This window comes from Sciurus vulgaris (assembly GCF_902686455.1).
Source record: "Sciurus vulgaris genome assembly, chromosome: 12".
Taxonomy (NCBI): Eukaryota; Metazoa; Chordata; class Mammalia; order Rodentia; family Sciuridae; genus Sciurus; species Sciurus vulgaris.
Window position 1 is genome coordinate 24,706,832 of NC_136473.1, and position 23,938 is coordinate 24,730,769.

At 34.6% G+C, this 23,938-nt stretch overlaps 1 protein-coding gene across 16 annotated transcripts in view; it reads right to left on the reverse strand.

Moving 5' to 3' along the window:
* MLLT10 (MLLT10 histone lysine methyltransferase DOT1L cofactor) overlaps window positions 1-23,938 on the reverse strand; it is a 175,290-nt gene that overhangs the window by 31,091 nt on the left and 120,261 nt on the right. For 13 of the 16 annotated variants that reach the window (XR_013758102.1, XR_013758103.1, XM_079106304.1 and 10 more), the window contains 2 exons: window positions 20,644-20,688; window positions 19,799-19,831 (listed from right to left, as the gene is read on the reverse strand). The exons of 1 other annotated variant lie outside the window; for it this stretch is intronic. Coding sequence is in view for 13 of the 15 variants with exons in the window: in XM_079106304.1 (XP_078962430.1) it covers window positions 19,799-19,831; window positions 20,644-20,688 (78 nt within the window). In the remaining 2 variants the exon portion in view is untranslated. The remainder of the gene's footprint in view (window positions 1-19,798; window positions 19,832-20,643; window positions 20,689-23,938) is intronic. 2 more of the 16 variants (XM_079106306.1, XM_079106309.1) reach the window with 1 other exon arrangement.

Sequence of the window (23,938 nt, forward strand, 5' to 3'; positions counted from 1 at the left end):
AAAACCACTGGGATTTAAGGCCAGAAAAAGAAGTCACTAAACGTGGCAACAAATCTTGGTAAGAGGACTCTTAAGAAATCTGGATGTGCAAGACAGAAGAGACTGCCAGTCCAGTGTAGTGGTGCACTCCTATAATCTTAGTGACTAGAGAGGCTGAGACAGAATTGAAAGTTGGAGGCCAGCCTAAGCAACTTACTTTGAGACCCTGTCTCAAAAAATGAGTAAATAAGGACTGGAAATGTGGCTCAGTGGCAAAGAATCCCTGGGTTCAATCCCTAGGACCAAAAATAAAAACAAAAACAAACAAACAATGAAGGGAAAAAGCACATCAATGAAGTGAGTATTTATAAATTTTATACTGCAAAGGACAGGCACATACCCAAGAAAAAGATATGTACTTTCAAAAGTTGATTACTCACATTTGGTTCACTCAATCAATATTTACTGGTTTTATATTTAAAAAAAAAAAAAAAAAAAAAAAAAGGTACTAAAGACAGCAAGGAAAAAAAAATTCTGCCTTCAAAGAACTTTAAAGAATCTCACAGCACAGGTAATCACTGTTCAGAAGCTACTAAGATACAAGAGAGAAATGCTAGTGGGTACCCTAAAAGTAAACAGGAAATAAAGGACTATTTAAGTTCAGAGAAAAATTCAGGTGGACAGCTACAGAACTACTGGAAATTTAAGTGTCTGAAAGATAAAATGCTGTTTAGCTTATTATTTTGATGGTGAAAAGGTTACCTTTCTGTGTTACTGGGGATGAAACCCAGGGGTACTCTACCACTGAACTACATCTCCAGCCCTTTTTATTTTTCACTGAGACCTAAGCCTCCAGAGTCTCTGTAATTACAAGTCTGTACCACACCTGGCTGAAAGGTCTACTGTACATGAATTCTCCAACTTTTTTTCCTTCAGATTTTTAAAAATTGTGTTATTTGTTCTTTTTAGCTATACATCACAGTAGAGTGTTTTGGGTTTTGTTTCTTTGGTGCCAGGGTTTGAACCCAGGGGCACTTAAACACTAAGCAACATCCCCTGCCCCTTTTTATTCTTTATTTACAGATAGGGTCTCCCCGAGTTGCTTAGGGCCTTTCTAAGTTGCTGAGGCTGGCTTTCAACTTGCGATCCTCCTGCTTCAACATCCTGGGCCCCTGGAATTACAGGCATGTGCCATAGTGCCCAGTCAGCAGATGTGGATTCTCCAACTTTTAAAACTAAAACACAAAAGTTAGCTGTAAACAGCATGTTGATATCAAAATAGAACAAGCTTTTGGCTGAGACAAAACTGGATTCAAATACAGACTTTCCCAACTATGTGATCTTAAATCATTTATCTTTTCTGAGCCTCCATATTACTATTATTTATATAACAAAAAATAAAAGCTACCTGACTTTGAGAATATCTATCTAGCAATGCCTACCCCACAGTAAGTTTCAACAAATGGTAGCTATAGCTAGTTAGTATTTTAAATTTTAATTAAAAGTCAAACAAGTGCAGTCTTACAATTATCAATTCCTCTAATGTCCCTACTATACTTTGAAAGCAGCGATGACTATTCACCACATGCAGTAATGTATCATGTAAGTATAAAATTCAGAAACAGAACTGTGGTAACTGAAGACTTTCAATCTTGAAACTTTAATTCTGTTTTGATATTGCACTAATGTGTGACTAAATGGGAAATTACACAGCCAAATGGACAATCCAATGATAACACTCTGAAACTACACTTCACACTCAGGTTTCTACTATAAAATACAGCATATCAAAATTTTCCTTTTCTTTCAAGGCAGAAGAGCTTAAAATTTTAAAATCCTTTTTTGGAAAAGAAGGATTGCTGCTTATTCTCAATTCCCTCAAACTTCAGGCATGATGGGTACGAACAATGAACTAAGACCTCTAGATTTTTCTTCACAAGGCAAATAATCCTTATTAAATTGTTCTGTATGTGCTGTTTACTTCATTCTGTTTCCATCTTTTACAAGTCATATACTATCTTAACCAAATCAAGGTGATATTCATTCAGTTAAACAGAACAGACTCTTATAAATGCTCAAGCTCTAGGAAAATACTCTGAAAGGTATCTGTTCAGGAAGGAAAAATAAAAACAAAGATACAGAATGATATAGAGGATGGCAATGACAGACTGATTCATATTCATTTATCTAGCCATCCATCCTCTATCCCTCCATGTGTCTAGCAAACAATACTGAGAAGCTACTAGGAAGCAGGCAATGTGGGAGGAGCAGGGAATAAAGTAGGGAACAAGACAGACAAGATAAGCTCCACAGGAATTTGCAATTAAACAGGAAGGTGGTCATTAAAACAAATATATGAATATAAATGCCAACACATACTATGATGAAAGAGAAAAAGGTAGTATGAGAGTGAAAAATTAGTAATCAACAAAGACCTGTCTCAAACAATACACTGCATAAGCTAGGATCTACAAGTTGGAAGAGTAATCACACAAAGTAAGGCAAACAAACAAAGCTGTTCAAAAGACCCTGAAATGTCCAGTGATGAAAAAGTAGGTATCACAGCTAAATCACAGTGGAGAGTGGTGGAAGGAAAGCTTGGAGGGGGTTAAGAAGCAGATCTCACAAAACCTGGTAAGCCATGTAAAGATGTTAAAAATTTATGCTACGATCAATAGGAAGATACCAAAGGTAAGTAGCATAACTTAACTGTTTAAAAAAGATAATCCCTCTGACTGCTATGCAGCAACTGGATTGAAAAGGGGAACGAGTGGAAAAGAAATAGCTTTTAGAAGATTATTTCATAAATTAGATGAAAAATTATGCCCCTAATACAGAGGATCTGAAGTACATCCAGAAATTAGAATTTTCTAAACTTGATAAATTACATTTGGTAGGTAGGATACAGAAGAATATTAATGAATTAATGGCAGCTTTCTGCCTACTGATTAAAAGTGTAATTTATGAAAGTATTGTTAACAGTCAGTCTAGCTGGTGGCACACACTCTTATCCGAGCTATTTGGGTGGCCAACCCAAGAGGATCACTTGAGTTCACAAGTTCAAGACCAGTCTTAGTGACATAGAAGACTGTACCCTCACCCCCAAAAAGTCAGCCTAGGACAAAGTCTTGAGGACTTCCGATACTTTAAGGACAGTTTGTAGAGGAAGAATTTGTAAAGAAAGACAAGATCTGTGAGACAAGGAGAAAAGCATGACTGTGGTATCACTGAAGACAAGCAAAGCCTAAACAAAGGGAGGCTATCAATTGTATCAAATGCTTCTGAGAAGTCCAGTCAAAATACAGATCAAAAATGCTCATAAAATTTGGAAAGAGACAGATAATGATCTTTAGAGTAGGATGGCCCAGGACAGTTGTACATGCCTGTAATCCTAGCTACTACTAGGGAAGCTGAGACAAGAGGATTCCAAGTTTAAGGCCAGTTTCAGCAACTTAGCAAGACCCTGTCCTAAATTCAAATGAAAAAATTAAGGTGGTGGGGTGGGGGGATATAGCTCAGTAGCGCAGTGCCTAGCATGAATGAGGACCTGGGTTCAATTCCCAGCACCAAAAAATAAATTTTAAAAATGTGAATCCTGGCCTATTACAAATTATTACATTACCCACTAATGGGTGGCAATTTGCAGTACAAAATCCACTAACACATACATAAATCAAAGCATCACACAGTCTCTTGTTTAAAAAAAAAAAACAAGAATAGGATAGTAAGGGCAGAAGCTAAGAGAATATTGTTTAAACAAGTGTTAATGAGCATGTCCAATGCAATTACACAAAACTGATAAACTGATGTCTAAGACAGACAAATATCTGCCTAGTGACAGAAATATTAATATTCACTAACCTGAGTTTCTGCTTCCCAGTTTTGATCTGCCTAGATCAAATCAGTACCATATTGAGTTGCTTATTCAGCAAAAGAATCAGAGTAAATGAACAGGATCATCTTAAAAAACAGTTAACAAAGTGGGGATGGTACTTATGATTTCACAGTGTTGGTACAATAATTAGCTTTGCGTATATTAATATGTAATATGTACATATACATTATTTACTTGTTAGTATTACACATTAAAATAAGCATGTGTCTACCACACAGTAAGCATTTGATAAGTAATAACCATACTGTTAAACATAAAGGAGAAATAATACCTAATAATATTGCCTTAATAGCTCTTCCCTTTGGCACTTAATAAATAAATGCAATATTTTTTATCTTTGTCTCTTCCTTTCTAAGTTGTGGAATATATGTCCAAACAACTTAGGCATTCAAACTCAGAAAAGGTAAAACAAAATTATGTTAGAGCTTTGTTTCTTGAGACTCTTGGCATCTTCATGAATACAGTGTTAGTAAATCTACTTAGGCAAACATTAACTATTTTACTTATTATATACTGCTTCTTTTGACATTAACTATAAAAGTTAGTACACAGTACCAAATTTAAAATGTTCTTCCATGCTTTATGCCCTGGTTGCCTCACTTGCATCACTACTCTTGGTGCTTTGGGTCCATTACTAAATAAAGTAAGTATTATTTGAACACAACACTGCAATAACATAAAAGTTAATCTGACAACCAATGGAGTTACTAAGTGACTCACAGATGTAGTATACACAGCACTGACAAGCTGGAGGAAGGGACGATTATCATTCTGGGTCCGGCAGAGTGAGAGGGTGTGAGATTTTATCACGCTAGTCACAACAGTGATAAAAACCACAGAAAGTGAAAGCATAGATAAGGGATGACTACTATATATATTTTCCTATTTTATTATCCATTTTAACATCATTTTATTGACCAACTCAATAGGACACTGCAGTTACCTTTGTTTTACGGTTGCACATAGTGACGCATGCTTGTAATCCTAGTGACTGGGAAGGTTGAGGCAGGAGGATCTACGGCCAGTCTCAACAACATAAGACGGTCTCAAAAATTTTTAAATATTTTATTTATTTATTTGGGAGGGAGGTGTTTACTAGGGAATGAACTCAGGGGTACTCAGCCACTGAGTCACATCCCAGCCCTATTTTGTATTTTATTTAGAGGCAGGGTCCCACTGAGTTGCTTAGCACCTTGCTAGGTTGCTGAGGCTGCCTTTGAACTCGTGATCCCCCTGCCTTAGCCTCCCACCATGCCCAGCCAAAATTTTAAAAATATTTAAAAAGGACTGAGGCTATAGATCAGTGGTAAAGTACCACTCAGTTCAATCCCCAGTACCAAAAACAAACATTGCCCTTATGCCCAGACGCAATAATAAATGCAGAAGATGCTATGAAAAAGAAAACAGATACCATCTTTGTATTCATAATGCTTAAAGTAAGGTGAGATAGATATTAAAGAAATAATTATACAAATAGTTGTATTATGAGGAAAAAGTGTAATGTGCTATGACTGAGTAAGAGATACCTTGAGATAAGCAGTACAGTCTTTATGAAGTGCCAAATAAACTAAAAGTCCTTAGAGATAATTTCTGTTATTTTTACTACCCCCAATTCTTCCCCATTTCTTTTCCAAATACCATCCTAGTTTTCTACACAGGAAATACCCCTCCCACCATTTTACACTATATTACTAGCCCAGGATGAATGTGGGACCCAAATGGAGGCAATCCTATTGTCCCATGCAAATTTAAATCCTAAATTCAAAAGGGCAGAAAATGGTCAGACCCAAGTTAAGTCTAATATTATGGTAATGAAATTAGGAGCCTACTGATTAATTCTTATTTATTTAACCACTGAAATAGTTAAATAAAGGGACTTATTTCTTTCCTTCCAGAGGTATGGGACAAGGAGATGAGGATTTTACTTTATTCTCTAAAATAACAGTATATATCCAATAAATCTTTTGCTTAAATTAGACAGGATTCACATCAGTGGCTTATACACCATGAATCCTAACTGACAGAGCCAGTGTGGTACATTAAGCAAAGAAATACAGTGCTCAAAGATAAAGAGTTTGGGGCCAAGCCTTGGGTACAGCCTTACGAGTCACATGGTCTCTCTCTCTCTCTCTCTCTCTCTCTCTCTTTCTCTCTCTCTCTCTCTCTCTCTCTCTCTCTCTCTCTAAAACTGTAGTGGGGATTAAACCCAAAGGTACCTTACCATAGCTACGTCCCCAGACCAAGTCACTGAGGCTGTCCTGAACTTGTGACCCTCCTGTCTCAGTGTTCCATACACGATCACACCTGGCCATAAAGGGCTTCTTAATTTCACCCTAATAGAATGAAGAGATTTTGTTTCATTTTGCAACACTGGGAATTAAACCCAAGCGTACTCCTACCACTGAGATACATACCCAGTCCTTGTGTTGCAGAAATCAGTTATCAATAGGAGAATTTCTGTACCTGGCAATAGGCAAACTAGAGAACCTGAAAACCCTAATTAAAGTTACCTAAAAATAAATACCTGATCCCACAAGAAAGGAAAAGAAACCCTCAGAGGTTAAAAATGAAAAGGAAACTTCAAGTCTACTGGCTGCCCTACAGGAATCATTCTGTCTCAGTAAAATATGAGCTTTGGTTTCAGTGTCCACAAGGAAAAAGAGATGAGACCTTGATCTAATGGATGGAAGACTGAAACTGATGAGACCCTATTTACATAGCTGAAACTTTCAAAGGGCTAAACTTTCAATGGAAGTACTCTTCCATTACATGTGCACGTGAGCGAGTGCACACACACACACACACACACACACCCCAAAACAAAACAAAAACCCACACCAAAAACCTTAGCTTAGGGAGAATATAAGGAAGCCTGTCAAATTTGGTCTATACTTTGGATACTTTGGTGAAAATCTACCCTCAGGCACAGGGTTTGAATTGAGAGGATGTGCCTGGTTTAGTAAACACTGTATGAAATGAATGTGAGAAAGGATCAGGTGGGAAAGAAAGCACAACACCTCTATGAAAGGATGTATGCTCAATCACACTAAAAAGTGAATTCACCCCAGGCGTGGCGGTGCACACCTATAATTCCAGTGGCTTGGAAGGCTGAGGCTCAGCCTCAGCAATGGGGAGGCGCTAAGAACTCAGTGAGACCCTGTCTCCAAATAAGATACGAAATAAGGCTGGGGATGTGGTTCAGTGGATGAGTGCCCCTGAGTTCAATCCCCAGTACCAAAAAAAAAAAAGAAAAAGTGAATTCATGATCCTAAATTAGAAAACATGAAACAATCCCCAAGATGAAAAATAAGCAGACACAAATACACCACCCTTTAAGAACCTTAGAAAATAGAGATGACAAATAAAAATCAAGTGGTAAAACTTTTAAATGATTAAGAATGAAAATGAGGAATGAAAATGAGAAAGGAACCTGGAATATCTTGCTGTGGTAGGGAGAATTCTAAAGACTTCCCCTGCAAAATTCCCATTCCCTGGTTATTTAATCAAACATTAGGTATTAATGGAAGGGACCTTGCAGACTGAACTAAGATAACTGGCCAGCTGACCTTAAAATAGAACCCAATGTAATTATGTGAGCCTTTAAAAACCAAAAAGGAAAGTAGAAGAGTCACTGGAAAATATGGCAGAAGAGAAATGCAGCAGAAAGACTGTATGAGAAGAATCTGACTGGCCTTCACTAGCACTAAAATTTAGAAACAAGTATGAAGTCTTTTAGAAATTTTACAAATTGAGGGTAGCCCTCTTGCTAAAAGTCAGTAAGAAAATAAAAACCTTAGTCCTACAACGAACAGAAAAGAAACAGGAATCTGCCAAGAACTAGAATGAACTTGGAAAAGGCTTCTTTCTGGAGCCTCCTGATTAAAAGCAGTTGGCTACACCTTGATTTCAGCCATGTGAAACTCAAAACAGAAAAAATCAGCCAGTTCAACCCATTCTAATAAAATTAATGGAAGCTAATAAATATATGTGCTCTTAAGCTGCTAAATTTGTGGTAATTTTTTTTAAAGGCAGCAAGAGTAAACTAATATATTTGCATGCCAGAAAGTAAAGAATCATTCAAAGAGTAACAGAAATGTGTCAAAAGGACATGCAACTAGTTGGCAGTGGCTCCCACTGGCAAAACTGTGAACAGTTTCGTTTCACAATAAATCATGAGGGTTAGATTATAAACATGCTAATCCATAAGTCCAATTTGATATAAACTGAAAGATAAGCAATGGGATTTTTACACAGTGCCACAGTTTATTCCACAAAATAATTACTACTTACAAGGGAAAAAAAGAGAATCTTTACACTGGAAAAACCTGATTGTGTGCATTGTTAATATGCAATGAAAAGATCATTTCTATGATAATTCCCCCTTCAAAAACATAACCTGAATTTTTTTAAAAAAGCTGAGTCTAATAATGAAAAAATTCAAAATTTAATTTGTCATCTTCAAAAATATTGAGATAATAATCAAAAAGACTAAATGGTAGTTGTCTCATTCATACTTGCAATATTTATGTTTGAGATTGTTTCAAAATAAAAAATATTTTAGATGTGGGAAAAGAACTACATACTTAAAAAAAAAAGAAAAGAAAATCAAATGAGGTCCATTTTAAAGGGGACCATAAAGAATTTCTAAAATTGAAAAAAAAAACCAACAACAACAACAACAACAAAAAAAAGCCTCAAATTCTTTTCTTAATAGTCTGGTGAAACAATTAATTAAACAGAGTTAAAATCAGGGCACATGCCTATAATCCCAACCTCAGAAAGATGAGGCAAAATGGATCAAGAAGTCAAGGTCAGCCTGCGCAACTTGGCAGGATCTTGTCTCAAAATAAAAAGGACTGGGGATATATCTCAATGGTAGAGCACACCTGAGTTCATTTCCCAGAACTGGAGATGGGGGATGGTGGGAAGCAGAGCTGAAGACTTGATAACCAAATTAATTAAAAACAGAAAATAATCCAGATACAAAACAGATAGAAGAGAAATGGAAAATATAAGTGAGAGCTTAAGGAACATAAAGGGCAGAAATGAACTCCAAATATGTCTAATAAAAATTCCATATGGGTACTGGAGTTGCAGCTCATTGGTAGAGTGCTTTGCCTAGCATGTGTTAGGCACTAGGTTGGATTCTCCTCACCACATATAAATAAATGAATAAAAATAAAAAGGTCTATCAACATCTAAAAAAATTTTTTTTAATTCCATAACACACACTGAAAAAAATGAGACAAAGTAATTAGTAAGTATAATGGCAAAGATTATGACCAGAATTGAAGAAAGAAATAAATTTTCTCAATCAGGAAGCACAAGTAGTCCCAAGAAGAAAAGTTGTGCACAGATATGACACAAAAACAAAGAAGGAATCTCAAATAAATGATCAGTGGCATAAGTTTGAAGGCAGACAAAAAGGAATGCAGGATTAAAAGAATCTGGGGTTGGGTTTTTTTGTTTGTTTGCTTGTTGGTCATCATTTCTTTGGGTGCTGTTGTTTTCAAGAGAAAAGAGTAAAGTATGATTAGATGAAGATGGGAAAAAACAAGAGAGCATGAGAAAAAGATGAAATCTAAAGCACACTTAACTAGCCTTTCACTATAAGCATGACTGGGTGAACGTAAAGGGACAACATCAAGCTCATCTGCAGAACTGGGTTATAAGATGAAATTTTCTGGGAGTAGGAGAAAAAGACATCTAATGTATTAGGGATGAGGAAGGAAAGGTGTGTGGAGTTAAAAATACATCAGTGATGGCAAAAAGTAAAAGTTTACTGGAGAAGAATATTAATGTAACAAAATAATTTAAATGTCAGCTGAGGTTATCATGAATCTATAATGACAAGGATTTGTACTACATGGTGTGATTTTTCTTTTCAAACACAGTATAAAAGTATGGGTAGTCACATTAATGAAAGAGTACTTGAATTAAGAGATGAGACACACTGGGATGAACAACAATCATAAATAAAAATGTGAAACATCAAGAAATGCTATTATGCAACGATTTCTTTTTGCGGTTGCCTAAGGGAAGTAAAAACATTTAGGAAGGGGGTAAAGTGCCAATTAAAATGAAAAACAATTTTATTAGACAGTATAATTTTTTTACTTGTTCTATGTAGTTATACATGACAGAATGCATGAGAATTCATTGTACACAAATGGGAGTACAACTTTTCATTTCTCTCCCACACCATTCATGCAATCACATATGTATAGGGTAATGATGTCTGTCTCATTCTATCATTCCACCATCGTTCTCACAGATACTGTAATTATTAAAACAATTTGCTATTCTTTATGAATATTTTCCATGTTTTAAATAAAAACATACAATGACCACCCCTTCAATTTTAGGAAATCAAGACAAGAAAAACAATGTTCTCTGGAAATTTTAATTTTAACATAACCACTTCATTCTGCAATTATTCATTTATATTTCTGAACCTTCCAATGAGAATCTGAGCACCATAAACACAAGAATCATGGAAGAAGTTGAGTCCTTTGTTGTGTATACATTGTTTTATGCATAATATACAATTTGGTGTTCTGAGTTTGGTGCCTGCTATAATTTGGATCTTTTTTTTCCCCTTTCTTTTCATTGGGTGAATCACAATTATACCTAACAGTAGGCTTCACTGTGGTATATTGGTACTTGCACATAGCATGAATTGGTCTACTTCATTCCCCCATATCCCCTCTTCTCCTCCCTCCTAATAGTTTGCATCTTAAATGTCCCTCAAAGGCCCAAGTATTAAGAGATCTGCTCCCCAGGGAGGTACTACTGGAAGGTTAAAACTTTTAAGAGGTCGGACTTTGTGTCACTGGGGGGGGGGGGGGGGGGGGGGGGGAGAGGATATGCCCTCAAGCGGAAAATGGGGCCCCAGTTCTTCCTCTTTTCTCTTTGCCTCTCTGCTCCATACTCCTGCTGTGATATGCTACCTTGCCACAGGCCCAAAAGCCAAGAAGCCAACCAACAAACTTCCTAAATATCATTTGATTATCAAATCCAGGAGATGCTACAAAAAAATGAGTGTACTTTTTGCAATCCTAGTACTTTCAATTCTTTACTAGGATAGATACTTTTACGAGTCTAGCCTTTTCATATTATGTACATTTCCTCATGACAAAAGTCGTTTTTTGGTCTATTAAGTTCTTTTAAATCTTTCTCCCCAAGGGAAATTTCAAAACTAATAGTTCATTGTTTTAGAATTCTCCATCTTTAATACTTCTAAAATTTTTTGGTGGATGCAGTGGTACACAACTAAAATCCCAGTGATTCAAGAGACTGAGGCAGGAGGATCACAAGTTCAAAGTCATCCTCAGCAAGTTAGTGAAGCCTGAAGCAACTTAGTGAGATCCTATCTTAAAGTATAAAAAATAAAAAGGGCCAGGGATGTTGCTCAGTGGTTAATTAAGCACCCTTGTATTCAATCCCCAGTACCAAAATAATTAAATCAAATTAAATTTAAAAATACACTTTCCTTCAATGTCATTGGTACTGTATGGGCCATTTCAATCTAAGACTTCCTTTTTTAACTTTACCTACACTATTTCATTGAATTATTTCCTCCTATCCACTTTTATTTTTTCCCCTTCTATGGTGTCTATTATCTGGATTCTACTTTTGTCTTCTAGATTATTACATAGCCCTTATTTTATATACACATGCGCACAGTCTTGGTCCTTTTTTTTCTTTCTAAGAGTTCCTTTATCTAATTTGTCCCTTGATTATTTTGTTCCTTGGTTATCTATATTCAGTTACTTATCTCATTTATTGTGTTCTCTACTTCCAATGCTGAAGTTTTTAATACTAAGGTTTCTACTTTGTTTCAAATTACTATTCTTTTTGTATCTTTTATTATGTTTATTAAACTGGTTTATTTTCTAAAACGGGGCATGGCTGCACACACCTGTAATCCCAGGGACTCAGGGGGCTGAGGCAGGAGGATTACAAATTCAAGGCCAGTCTCAGCAACCAATGAGCCACAAAGAATAGGCTTTATTATCTTTTTTTATCAACTCAAACACTAATACTTTTAACTTTTTGACCTAAAAGCCAAGGCAGTTATTTCTCAAAACAAATATAATTATACTGTCACTTTACAGCCTGTGTATTCTTAGGTCTATGCCACTGGATTATATTAATTATACACCTGAGATTGGGCAATCCAGTGGTCGTCCCTATCTACAAGTTAAATGTTTCTTTTCTTTCTTTTCTCTCACTCTGGTGCCATGGATTGAACCCTGGGGCACATGATCACATTTCTAGCCCAGTCCTTTTTTTTTGAAACAGGATCTCCCTAAGTTGCTAGGGCTGGTCTTGAACTTTCAATCCTCCTGTCAAAGCCTCCCGAGTCTAGTTGCTGGGACTATAGGTGTGTGCCACTGAGCCTAGCAAATGTTAAAATTCTTTAGACATCTCATTCCTTCAGTAGAAAGTAATGTTCCCTCACTCTGAACTTTTTTTGTTCTATATAAAGATGCTTTAACTACAGCCTTGAAATTGCTACTAATAAACATATTCATCTTCCTTTTTTAAAAAAAATATTTTTGACATGGGGATATAACCCACGTGCACTTTAACACTGAGCCACATCTCCAGTCTTTTTTATTTTTTTATTTTTAGACAGGGTCTCACTAAGGTGCTTTGGGCCTTGATAAAATTGCTGGGCCTGGCCTTGAACTTGTAATTCTTCTGTATCAGCATCCTAAGCCACCAGGAATACAGATATGTGCCTGGTTCTCCCTTTTAGATTGTAGATTTCCTAAAGACAGAACCCATTGGTGGTATATCCTTATTTCCACAAAGCAACTAACATGGGCTGGAGTTGTTGCTCAGTGGTAGAGCACTTGCCTAGCATGTGTGAGGCACTAGGGTCAAACCTCATCACCACATAAAAATAAATAAATAAAGGTATTATGTCCACCTACAACTAAAAATATTTTTTAAAAAAGAAGATCCCTTTCTGTTAAAAAACAAAACAAAACAGTAAGTCTTGAAAAGGAAAGTTACATATTGCAAGTTTTCACAGCCTGCAAGATTAGTGTCGTCTGTATATGAAAACAGAATTTTAGGGAAAGCCATGGAGCAGATGCATACATCAGTTGCATAAGAGTAGTAGATTCCATTCTCTAGTTTAGAATACACATTCTCATTCTCAACTTATCCAAAATTATTTGAGAGACACATTAAAGAATTAGAGAATTACTATACATCAAACAATAAGGTCTAAGATTCTTCCTTCTTTTGACACATTATGTAGAAAATAGTCTTAATGATCAAAGACCTAGGTACCTAGACCCTTATGATTAACAGTTTCAGTAATTTTAAAACCCATCTATTATATCTTAAAGTTATATAACAAATCCAAACAAGTACAATAAGAACATAGTAACACAGTTCATCCCAACTACCATCAAGATTATGGATAAATCCTTTCTAGTCATCATTTTTCTATCTACAAATCCCTAACACTGCTTTATATAGGAAGGTTTCTAAGCTACCCTCGGATTATTTTACATTATTACCTTTAAAACCATGTTTGGTTTGGTACATACTTATGAATTTAAGTTCCTGCTTTGTTAGTGTAGTACTGTCATCTGTCTGAAGAAAAGACACACTTTAATTTCTGATTTTTTTCTTTAATCACCAGTTTCTAAAAACTATCATAACAGGTATTAAGGAACTTCAGAATGAAGATGGAGGGGAGTCGATAAAGGTTAAAGTAAAACACAACAAAACAAAAAAAAATGTAAATTTCAAGTCATTAGTAGCACTCTAAATATGATTATTAATGCATTACCACATAATTAATCTAAAAGGACCTCCCATATAATTCCTTTCTATTTATATTAGTTTCTTCACTGAATAAGACCTCTCTTGCAGTTTAATTTGATACTCAATGAAAAAATTCATTTTGCTTTATAGCAGTTAACATGCATATTGAAATACATTCTTCTCCTCAGTCACTAACTCAACAATTGAAATGACAAACACAGTAAGATATTAACATAAACAGTCTTTGAAGCCTATTTTCCAGGAACCAACAGGGATAGAGTAATGTGGAAAACGGAAAAGTCTTACTGTCTTATCTGTCATATGTGTCTTATACTACTTACTAGCAAGGTTATATATTATCGGCTGAATTCTTTGCTACCCAGGCTTAATCGTGACACTGCCTCTAGCTTAATATCATTCCACTGTGTGTTCTGTCATCCACAAACTCACCTTAGCTCCTTAAGAAGATATAGCTCTATCCTATACATTAGGACTTCCACTAATAAACACATTTCTCTTTATTTTAGATTGTGATTCAGGAGAGTAAGTCAAAGTTTTAAGTTTCTTTCAGGTAACTCTCTCTGGGTTTCATTCCAAACCTTGCACCAGTGTGCTTTGCAACCTTTTAATATGCTCAAGGTCCAAATCCCATTTTCCCTTAATTAACCCTTACAGAATGATTCACAATTCATGCACATTAGAACAAACTTACAGGGCTGGATTTAGCTTAGAGGTAGAATGTTTATCTAATACACACGAGGCCCTGGGTTCAATCCCCAGTATGGGGGCAGGAGGAGAGACACAGCCTTTATCATATCCTGAGATATGATGACTTATTGTACAAGTGTAAATTATGTAAGCATCCATGGGGATGTTGCTCAGTGGTAAAGCAGCTCTGAGTTCAAGCCCCAGTACCAAAAGAACAAAATAAAAAAAATCTTTATTTTTTATCTTTTTGTAATCTTTATACACATATTACTTATTAAATAATCATTACAAGTATTTAAATGCTTCTAAGTGAAACAGATAAGTTAAAATTATAGTTTATTAGTATCAAGAAATGTGTATTCTCTTGGTCAAACTGGCTAGTTCTAAGGTACCACTACAAAACAAATATTGTGAAATGCAAGACACTTTGCTTAATGACATCTATTTAAAGTTCACCCCCCCATGTTTTTTCATTCAAATATTTTTATTTTATTTCTGTTGTTGTTGTTGTAGATGGACCCACCTTAATATTATTTATTTATTTTTTTATGTGGTGCTGAGGACTGAACCCCAGGCCTCATGTGCTAGGCAAGCTCTCTACCACTAAACCACAATCCCAGCCCCATTTAAATATATTTAAATGACTACTTCGCCTTTCCAAACTACCTTCACATAAGTTAACAAATTTCCTAATTTTACATTATATACCTCTAACTTTTCTAATTAAAAAAAAAAAAAAAACTTGTTTTGTTTTGGTGTGTGTTATGCTAGAGATGGAACTCTAGGCAACAGCTCTACCATTGTGCTATATATTCCCAGACCATCTGCTTTCTTTCCATTTTGCTGGCTCAGTATTTTTAATAATATTTAACTTTTAAGTTCTTTAAACTTCTCTCATCACCTAAAATTCATCCCACTGTGTCTCATTTGATTATGAGATCAGCAAAGTATTTAAATATTTTTCTTTGTATTGATTAATTCCTTACTTGAAAATACTTATTTCAAAAATTTATGGAATATTTCACACACTCCCCAAAAGCACAGCTACCACTAAAGTCCTCAGATCCTCGCTGAGAAACATCAAATCAAGATGTCTGCTTAAAATGCAATGTTTATGACTATTTTTTCAGAACAAGTTTCAGTGAAGTAGTAAAATTTAATTTATAAAGTTCTATATAAAACACAATACATCAAATGCTAGAGAGAATGAGAAAAACCAACCATAATTTTAACTGTCTAATAAAACAGTTTTAAAACTCCACAAATTTAAGATAAATATAACAAGATACAGATCACAGAAACATAAAATAATTGTAAGGAAGAATAATACAGATAGACTAGAGAAAATATTAGAACAAAAATATTTTAAAAGTGTTAAATAATTCTAGCAAAATGAGTAAAAAAGAAAAACTTAGCAGGAGATAAAACTGTGCTCAGTTTTGAATGCTACTTTTACACGATACAAAAAACTAGAAGGCCACCCACACCAGCAGACACAACCAATATCTCAACTACACATTTTGCAGAGAATAGTACAGTATATCAGTATATATGCTGATGCTAGTTGGACAGAGGTGAGACTGGAGAATCAGGTAAGAGCCAGGTTATGAAAAACTTCATATGCCATGCTAAAGACTGAACTTTATGTAAGTACCAGAAAATCCTTTAAGACAGTGTAAAATGCTGTGGTTTGCATTTTAAAGTATTTTGTTTTGTTTTGTTGTTTTTTTGTTTTTTTCTCCAGTACTGGGGATTGAATCCAGGACCTCATGCATGCTAAGTAAGTGCTCTACCCTTGAGATACATTCCCACCAACCCTTGTTTATTTTGAAAGACAGGTTGCCCATGCTGGCCTCAAACTTAGAGTTCTCAGCCTCTTGCATTGAGTAGCTTGTATTAGAGGTATTTGCCACAGTGCCCAGTCTGATTTGCATTTTAGATAGAACATCAATTCGCCAAGCATTTAGAGAAGGGATCAGATAATGGTGTGAAGTTTAAAGTTGCTGAAAAAGTTCAGATGACAAATTATACTCGACTGAACACAAATTATGCTTGACTTAACCAAGCAAGGGCAATGAAAAGAGGAAGAAAAGTAAAACTGCTAAATAATAAAAAAATGTTTTTTAAAAAAATGATCAAGAAAATGAAAGGGGAGAGTTTTGGTTAACTTCCTAGTGTATGTCTGGTTTCAGTGGCTGAGTACCATACAAAGCTAAGAAACACAAAAGAAGGTAACAGAACGGAAAATAAGAACTAAGGATTATTAGGATTCTGGAAATATGAGTCGAGGTTTTAGGAGGAAGTCTAGGAGGCACAGATCTGGAGAGCTAAAGAGAACAGATGACAGTTGAAGCTATTAAGTACATACATTTCTGAGCGACGCATGGCAGCATACCTGTAATCCAGTTCTTAAGGAGATTGCTAGTTTGAGGCCAGCCTTGGCAACATAGCTAAACTGTCTCAAAAGAGAAAGGGCTGAAGATGCAGCTCAGTGGTAAAACATTTGACTGGGTTCAGGCCGGGGTAGGGTAGCAAGGATATGTTTTCCAATAGAATGTGAATGGGAGAAGTAATACGAAGAGTAGAAAGCACTAGGGGAAAACACAATAAAGGCACAGGCAAAGAAATCATAACAGACCTACTTCCATTTAGTTTTATTTTTTGGTAAGAGGGATTGAATCCAGGGGTGAACCACTACGCAACATTCCCAGCCCTTTTTTTATTTTGAGACAGGGTCTCGCTAAGTTGCTGAAAGCTGGCTTTTCTTGCCTCAGCCCTTCATGCCACTGGGATTATAGGTATGTACCACTACGCCCGGCATAAAAAAAAAACTACTTTTAGAACAGTGATCTCAAATCAACGACCTAACTTTTCGCCTTAAGAAACTATAAAAAGTAAACTAAACCAATGTAAACAGAAAATGGGAAATAATAAACATTAGAACAGAGATTAATAAAATTAGGAAATAATAAAGAAAATAAAATCACAAGTTGGTTCTTACATCAAAATTGACAAACCTTCAGCTATACTCATCAAGAAAATGGAAAAAAGATTCAAATTACTAAAATCCAGAATAAAAGGAGGTTATTAGTACTATCCTTACGAAAAATAAAAAGGATTATAAGAGAATGCTATGAATGACAGTATGCCAGTTAATTAGGCATTACAGATGAAATGGGCAAATTTTAATAAATATGAAGAGACAGAAACTCTGAATAAACCCAAAACAAATAAAAAAGATTGAGGGAGTAATAACACTTCCTCAGTCTAATAAAGGGCATCTAGGAAAAACCCACAGCCAACATATTTATGATTAAAAACTGAAAGCTTCCTCTGTAGGGGAAAGGAAAATACAAGGATATGTACTCTCAGCAATTCCAGTCAACATTATACTGAAGCTGGGAAAGGAGAATATGTTTAATAGCTGTATCACTTCAACATTGCAAAATAGAGATTTTAGATATTGCCTGTACAACAATAGGAAAAATTTTAACATTACTTAACTTAAAAATTAGGATCAATGAGTACTAAGTTACAGGCAGATAGGAGCAAGAAGTTCTGCTGTGCTATCAACAGTGAGGTGACTATGGAAAACAATAATGTATTATACATATCAAAAAGCTAGAAGATTCTGAAAAGTTTATACCATAAAAAAATGATATATTTGGGGAGCAAGATACATTTTAACCCAACTTAAACATTACATAGTATATATAGGAAATGAAAAATCACATTACTACATTAATAGATGCAATTTGTATTTATCAGTTTAAAAAAAATTAGGTTTAACGTGTATTTTACCACATTTAAAAAAAAAAAACTAACACTTGGAAAAAAAGGAGAAATCACCCACAAGCTAAATATCATTCACTGGTTATCAATCCTATACTTGGCTTTATAATAAAAAATTTAAGGCCGTTACATTTCTTTTTTCCGTATTATGTGACCGAAAACACAAAACACCCGACTACACTATTATAGTCTTCTCACAAACACAATCTTCTAAAACTCAAAACTGTCATGTTACTCTGTAGGTTAAATAAATTAGTATCATAGAAATGATATCAGAAAATCTTTAAAATTTTGAATTTTAGGAGATTGTGTTTGAAATAGTAAAGTGCCTGTCAACTATCCTGTTGAATTAATACAACCCAGTACTTTGTCAATGAATGACAGCATCAAAGGAGGTATTTCAGTTGATTCAACTTTTCCCAATGATGTTTACTTTCCTTTACCCTAAGTATAACAGGGTCTCTAATATTTCATCAATTAAATAAGTCTAAATTTATAGACACACTGAAAAAGATGTTAAATTTCTTCAGCTTTTATACTTCTTTATCCAAAAATGTTAACATGCTTATTCTCAAGAATATGTCCAATTCCTTTTTCCTCTAGATATCTAATGTTCAGAAGCTCCTTGTTATTCATTATCTAAGTCTCTAAGTTACAGGTTACATATGGCAGCAAAAGTTATAAATAAATATACTCATTAACAAAGTGATCACATTCATATTTTCCACCTTGACCCCCCACACCTTCAAAGCAATAAAAGAGCATCTATGGATGTTCATTTTGCCTTTGGTTTCTTCTTTACTGTTGATACTGTAAATACCTGACAATATAACCCAAACACAATGCAAACTGGCCACAAATTAAACTACATTAGCAAAATATACAATATTTCACAAAGTTACAGAAAATGTACTGGAAAACTTCTAGGAATCATATACAATCTTGAAGAAATAAAATCAACACAGGTAGACACTAGATTCAAAGGAGTATTTCTGAAGCTCAAAGGATAATGGAAGGTGCTTGGGGAAGCTAAAGAAATCCTTCCACATTTTTACAAGATTGATCCTCATCATAATTCACAAAAATGAAAAGTGACAGTATTTGCCTTACAAGCCAATTCAAAATCCAACCCAGGAAAAGATGGAACTCCACCATAAAACCTGACTCAAAGCAGACACAATTTAAAAGGCTTTCTTCCACTTATACACTAAGTGAAATATAAGGGTACGTAATAAAAGTATACAATGCATTATTAAATCAAAATTCTAAAAAATAAAGGAGGTGAGATGTAGCAAATTCCTGATGTAGATGTTAACTACTAACTGCACTGGCAAGAAATAGCTCAAAAGAACTAGGAAAACTATTTGCATACATAAAAAGACTTTCAGAAACTTAGAACAACATTATTATCATCCTGTTTCACAAAGAGACAATAAAAGCCAAGCTGATGAACTGTATTGGCCTATCATCCTCCTATAGGCAATCTACTAAGTTTTCACTGAGGTGCTAAACAACGGACTCACCACAGCACTGGATTTCATGTTTATAGAACATGCTAGCTTTCAATTGGGATTCTTGACAAAAGGCAACCTTTGTGATAAATCAACCACCAGAGAAGAGTCTAATGAAACTTACCATTGTGTATTGCATTCAGCAACTCTGAGAAAGCTTTTAGGTGAGGAAAAAAGGACTTCAGGTTAAGATCATTTTCAAACACACAAAAGAAATACATAGGCATAGACTGAATCAAAATAATAAAATTTCAGTAAGTCTCTCATGTACTATTTGCTTGATTATTAAAACTGCAAACTTCACTCAGTTTTTATATAGTATAAATTCCTGAATACTGCATTCCATAAGCCAATATATTACCCACTAAACTGAGATGTTAGATATATTGCCTTTATGGGGACAATTTCCTTAGTGTCATACATATTTATCTTTAAATCACTTTTAAAAATATGCTTAGTTATCTATGCAATGTCTTGATAAAAATGAGTCTCTATAACTTGTAATTCTATACAGGTAAACCTACAGGACATTTATTATAATGAAAAATCTCATTATGTCATCTAATTCTATCAAACATTCTAATTTCCCAAGTTTCAGTATAAGAAGTCACAACATGTACAGGAAGCTACCTAATGCCAATGTACAAATATTGAAAATTTTTATTAATATTAAGACTAGTAGAAACCAAAATACTGAAAATATTTTATGAAAGGCAGAAGTCACAATTCTATAACAGAAGCATTATATTAAAAGGCCAATAATAATTTAAATTTGCCCACAATTTGACTGTAATACAATATTGAACACAAGACAAAGCTGTATGCTAATTATCTTTGCAGAACAAATTAAAATAAGAACTGTATTTTGAAAAATAAAATTCAGAGATTCAAAGGTGGGCAAATATACTAGAAAAGTCACTAAAATACGAGTTAAGAAGCCAGGGTTACCAACTCAGTTGGACAACTTACTAGTTGTTGGACAAGCTCCATCATGCCGATACTGCATGGAAATTTCTGTTGGGAGGGAGGAGAAAGGAATCAGCAAAGAAGTTGCCAGTAACTTAAAGGAAGAAAAAGAAACAGACCAGAAAAATGTGGGGAATCCATCTAAAAGTCTAGCTGAAGTGGATCAAACCAAACTGTTGGAACAAAAATTTTAAGCTAATAGGATATAAGAGGAAGAGAACCAAACAAAATGGAATTTTCACAAATTTATTAATGTGTATGTACAAAGGGTAAGGAAAAGGCAAAAGAGCTTATAAATAAATCTGTATAACAAGTATCTGATAACAAACGACTTCATTAATGAGAGAGAGAATAGTTAGCAACAAGATACACTAATGCACTTTAGATAATTCATTAGATGGGAACAATTTATCAAAAACCATTTAACAGTGTGGCCGAGTGGAAATTACAATTTAAGAATTATAGTTAGTTTATACATAAACAGAAATCCATCATGACTTATATAACAGCATAAAACTCATTAAATTACACTTAGTTCACTTCCTTATACCTTTCATTTTTGACAAAGACAGTGAATAAATGAGATGTTACTTTTATTCTTTTATTCCACCCACATGAGGAAAACAAGCAGAGTGACCTGAAACAATAAAACAGTGCTAGAAGTAAAAGCTGCTCAGAATATGGGGAATAAATTTCAATACAGCATACTAAGGGGAAAATAAATTATAAAACCAAGATCAAGACACGGAGTAACTCAAAAGATCTGGCTGCTGGGAAGAATTGATATTCTCTTAAGGCTAACCCTTGGTAAAAAGTTTACCAAGAATTCCCAGCATACCACTACCAAAAGCATGCCCCCAAGGAACTATATGTACAACAGAAGTTCCCAGAAAACCATCACCCACACATCTGCTTACATATGTTCCTCAAAAATCTAACCATGGTCTACCCTGAGTAACTTGAGGTAGGAAGAAAGACAAAGCTGGGTTAAAAAAATAAAATAAAAAAGCCAGCACACACCTGTAATCACTGTAATGTTTAAAAAAAAAAAAAAGTTACATGAAAGGCTGTTTAAAAGATTCAAACATTAGTCCAGTTCAGAACAACCATCTAGAAACAATGTAGGCACTCAAAAATGAGACACAGTAGGGAATTTTTCACCTTAATACCTCATTAACAAATATAATACAAGCAAGATTTAAAGGGGTGGGTGGCTGCTGAGGGGTTTGACATGGTCCATTATTGAAAAAATAGTAGCTGGAATGGTGCTAAAAAATAATCAAAGGATATTCATAATAGCAGAAGCATTTTATTGATGTGAAAAAATTGGAATATGGCTATCCTGGCCTTTGATCTAGTCCTTTTATTATTATTGTTATTTTGGTACTGGGGACTGAACCCAGGGGCACTTAATCACTGAGCCACATCCCCAGCACTTTTTATTTTTTGAGACAGTGTCTCACTAAGTTGTCCAGGCTGGTCTCAAATTTGCAATCCTGCCTCAGCCTTCTGAGTTGCTGGGATTACAGGTGTGTGCCACCAGGTCGAGCCTGGCTGATTTAGCACTTTTATAGAAAGGCAGCCATGGTATAGCACTAACAAATACTCAAATCATCAAAGACCAAAATAAAATCAGGAAAATTTCCAGGCTGAGGTTGTGGCTCAGTGTAGAGCACTTGCCTGGCATATGTGAAGCCCTGGGTTCAATCCTCAACACCACATATAAATACATACATACATACATACATACATACATACATAAAATCTGTCAACTAAAAACAAAATTTTTTTTAAATCAGGGAATTTTCCAAAAGAAAAAATTCCAAGTTATATCCTAGTCTCAGTAATATGTAATGTGCTATATGATTTTTATTTATGACTCTAGATAATCAAGATTTATAAAATTGTGAACTTGAGTAAGATATATTTAAAATTATGCTCACAAACTGCCCATAATCCTTAATCTACTGTTAAGAGTTTATTAGACTAATATTTGTATCTTTATAATTCCTTATTTGTTTACAGAATCAACACCACTAATGGAAATACTCTACCAGGGAAAGACTTCTCAGTTTCATTTTACCAACCTCAATAGAAATGATATAGAAGTATGTTTACTAAGTAAACTGATGTTTACTAAGAGTTCACACTAAAGCTCCATAACCTTTCATTTAGAAGAGGCTATAACAACTTACTCTATGAAACTGATCTCAATCAAAGGAGCATCTTTCCAAAATCTCCTTTTGTAACATTTATCACCACTAAAGAATCTCACTCCTGAAATACATTTTCAAATAGCTTATCTTAGGAACAACATGGTAGGCAATGCTATATTGAACAACCTAAGGTCTTAGGTTTTTAAAAATGGTAAATTATATACTTTGAAAAGACACAGTCCACTGCAAGAAAAGAAGTAAATGCTTAACACATTGACCTCTTGTCATTTAATGAACAAGATTTTTCTCAGAAAAAATAAGATCCTGATTTTTGTTTAGAAAAAAATGTTGTACAACTTTCACTTTAGTAAATCATAAATTCTTATAATGTAGAAGAGATAAACTGGAAAGAGGAAAAGGACAAGTTCAGCATGTCAACTCTTCCAAATGCTAGAGTACTGATTTTCAAAACACTGGGTACCTAATTATTTGGATCCCCCCAAAAAAATATCTGTAGGAAGAAATTCAATCAAAACCTTAGTATACTCTAAAAGCCCAAAACTTAAAAACCAAGTAGCAGTCACTCAAAACAAAATACTAATGATCATTTTGTATAAGTCATTGTAGAATAATAGGCCATTTATCAGGATGTACTTCAATTCTAATGCAAATGTTACAATCCAAACCTTTAGTCAAATAAAATCTCTGTAAACTCCTTATTTGATCAAGGAGTTTCTATTCTTGTATTACCTAGAACTTCTAGAATAAATATCTATACTCTGCTACAGTTAGAACCCATTATGAAATAATTCTAATTGTTAAAACTCATGCTTTTAACGATTCCAAGAGATAATCACACCATTAGAATCTGATTCTACTTCTGCTTTTATGTCCTAGTTTATGATAAAACAGGATAAATAGTAATACTAACAACAGCAGCTGTCCTACCCGGAATGAATGACAGTACCTAAAAGTATGTGTTCTTTAGAAACCTTTAAGTGCTCTCAAACATAGGATATTACCATTACCATAAGCTAAATGAGGCAATAGTTTTTCTTTTCAATTAAAATAAACTCTTAAATACTGATAAATCACCAAAATTGAGCCCAGAATGCTTACTGTAGGAGAAAGACCACCATTAA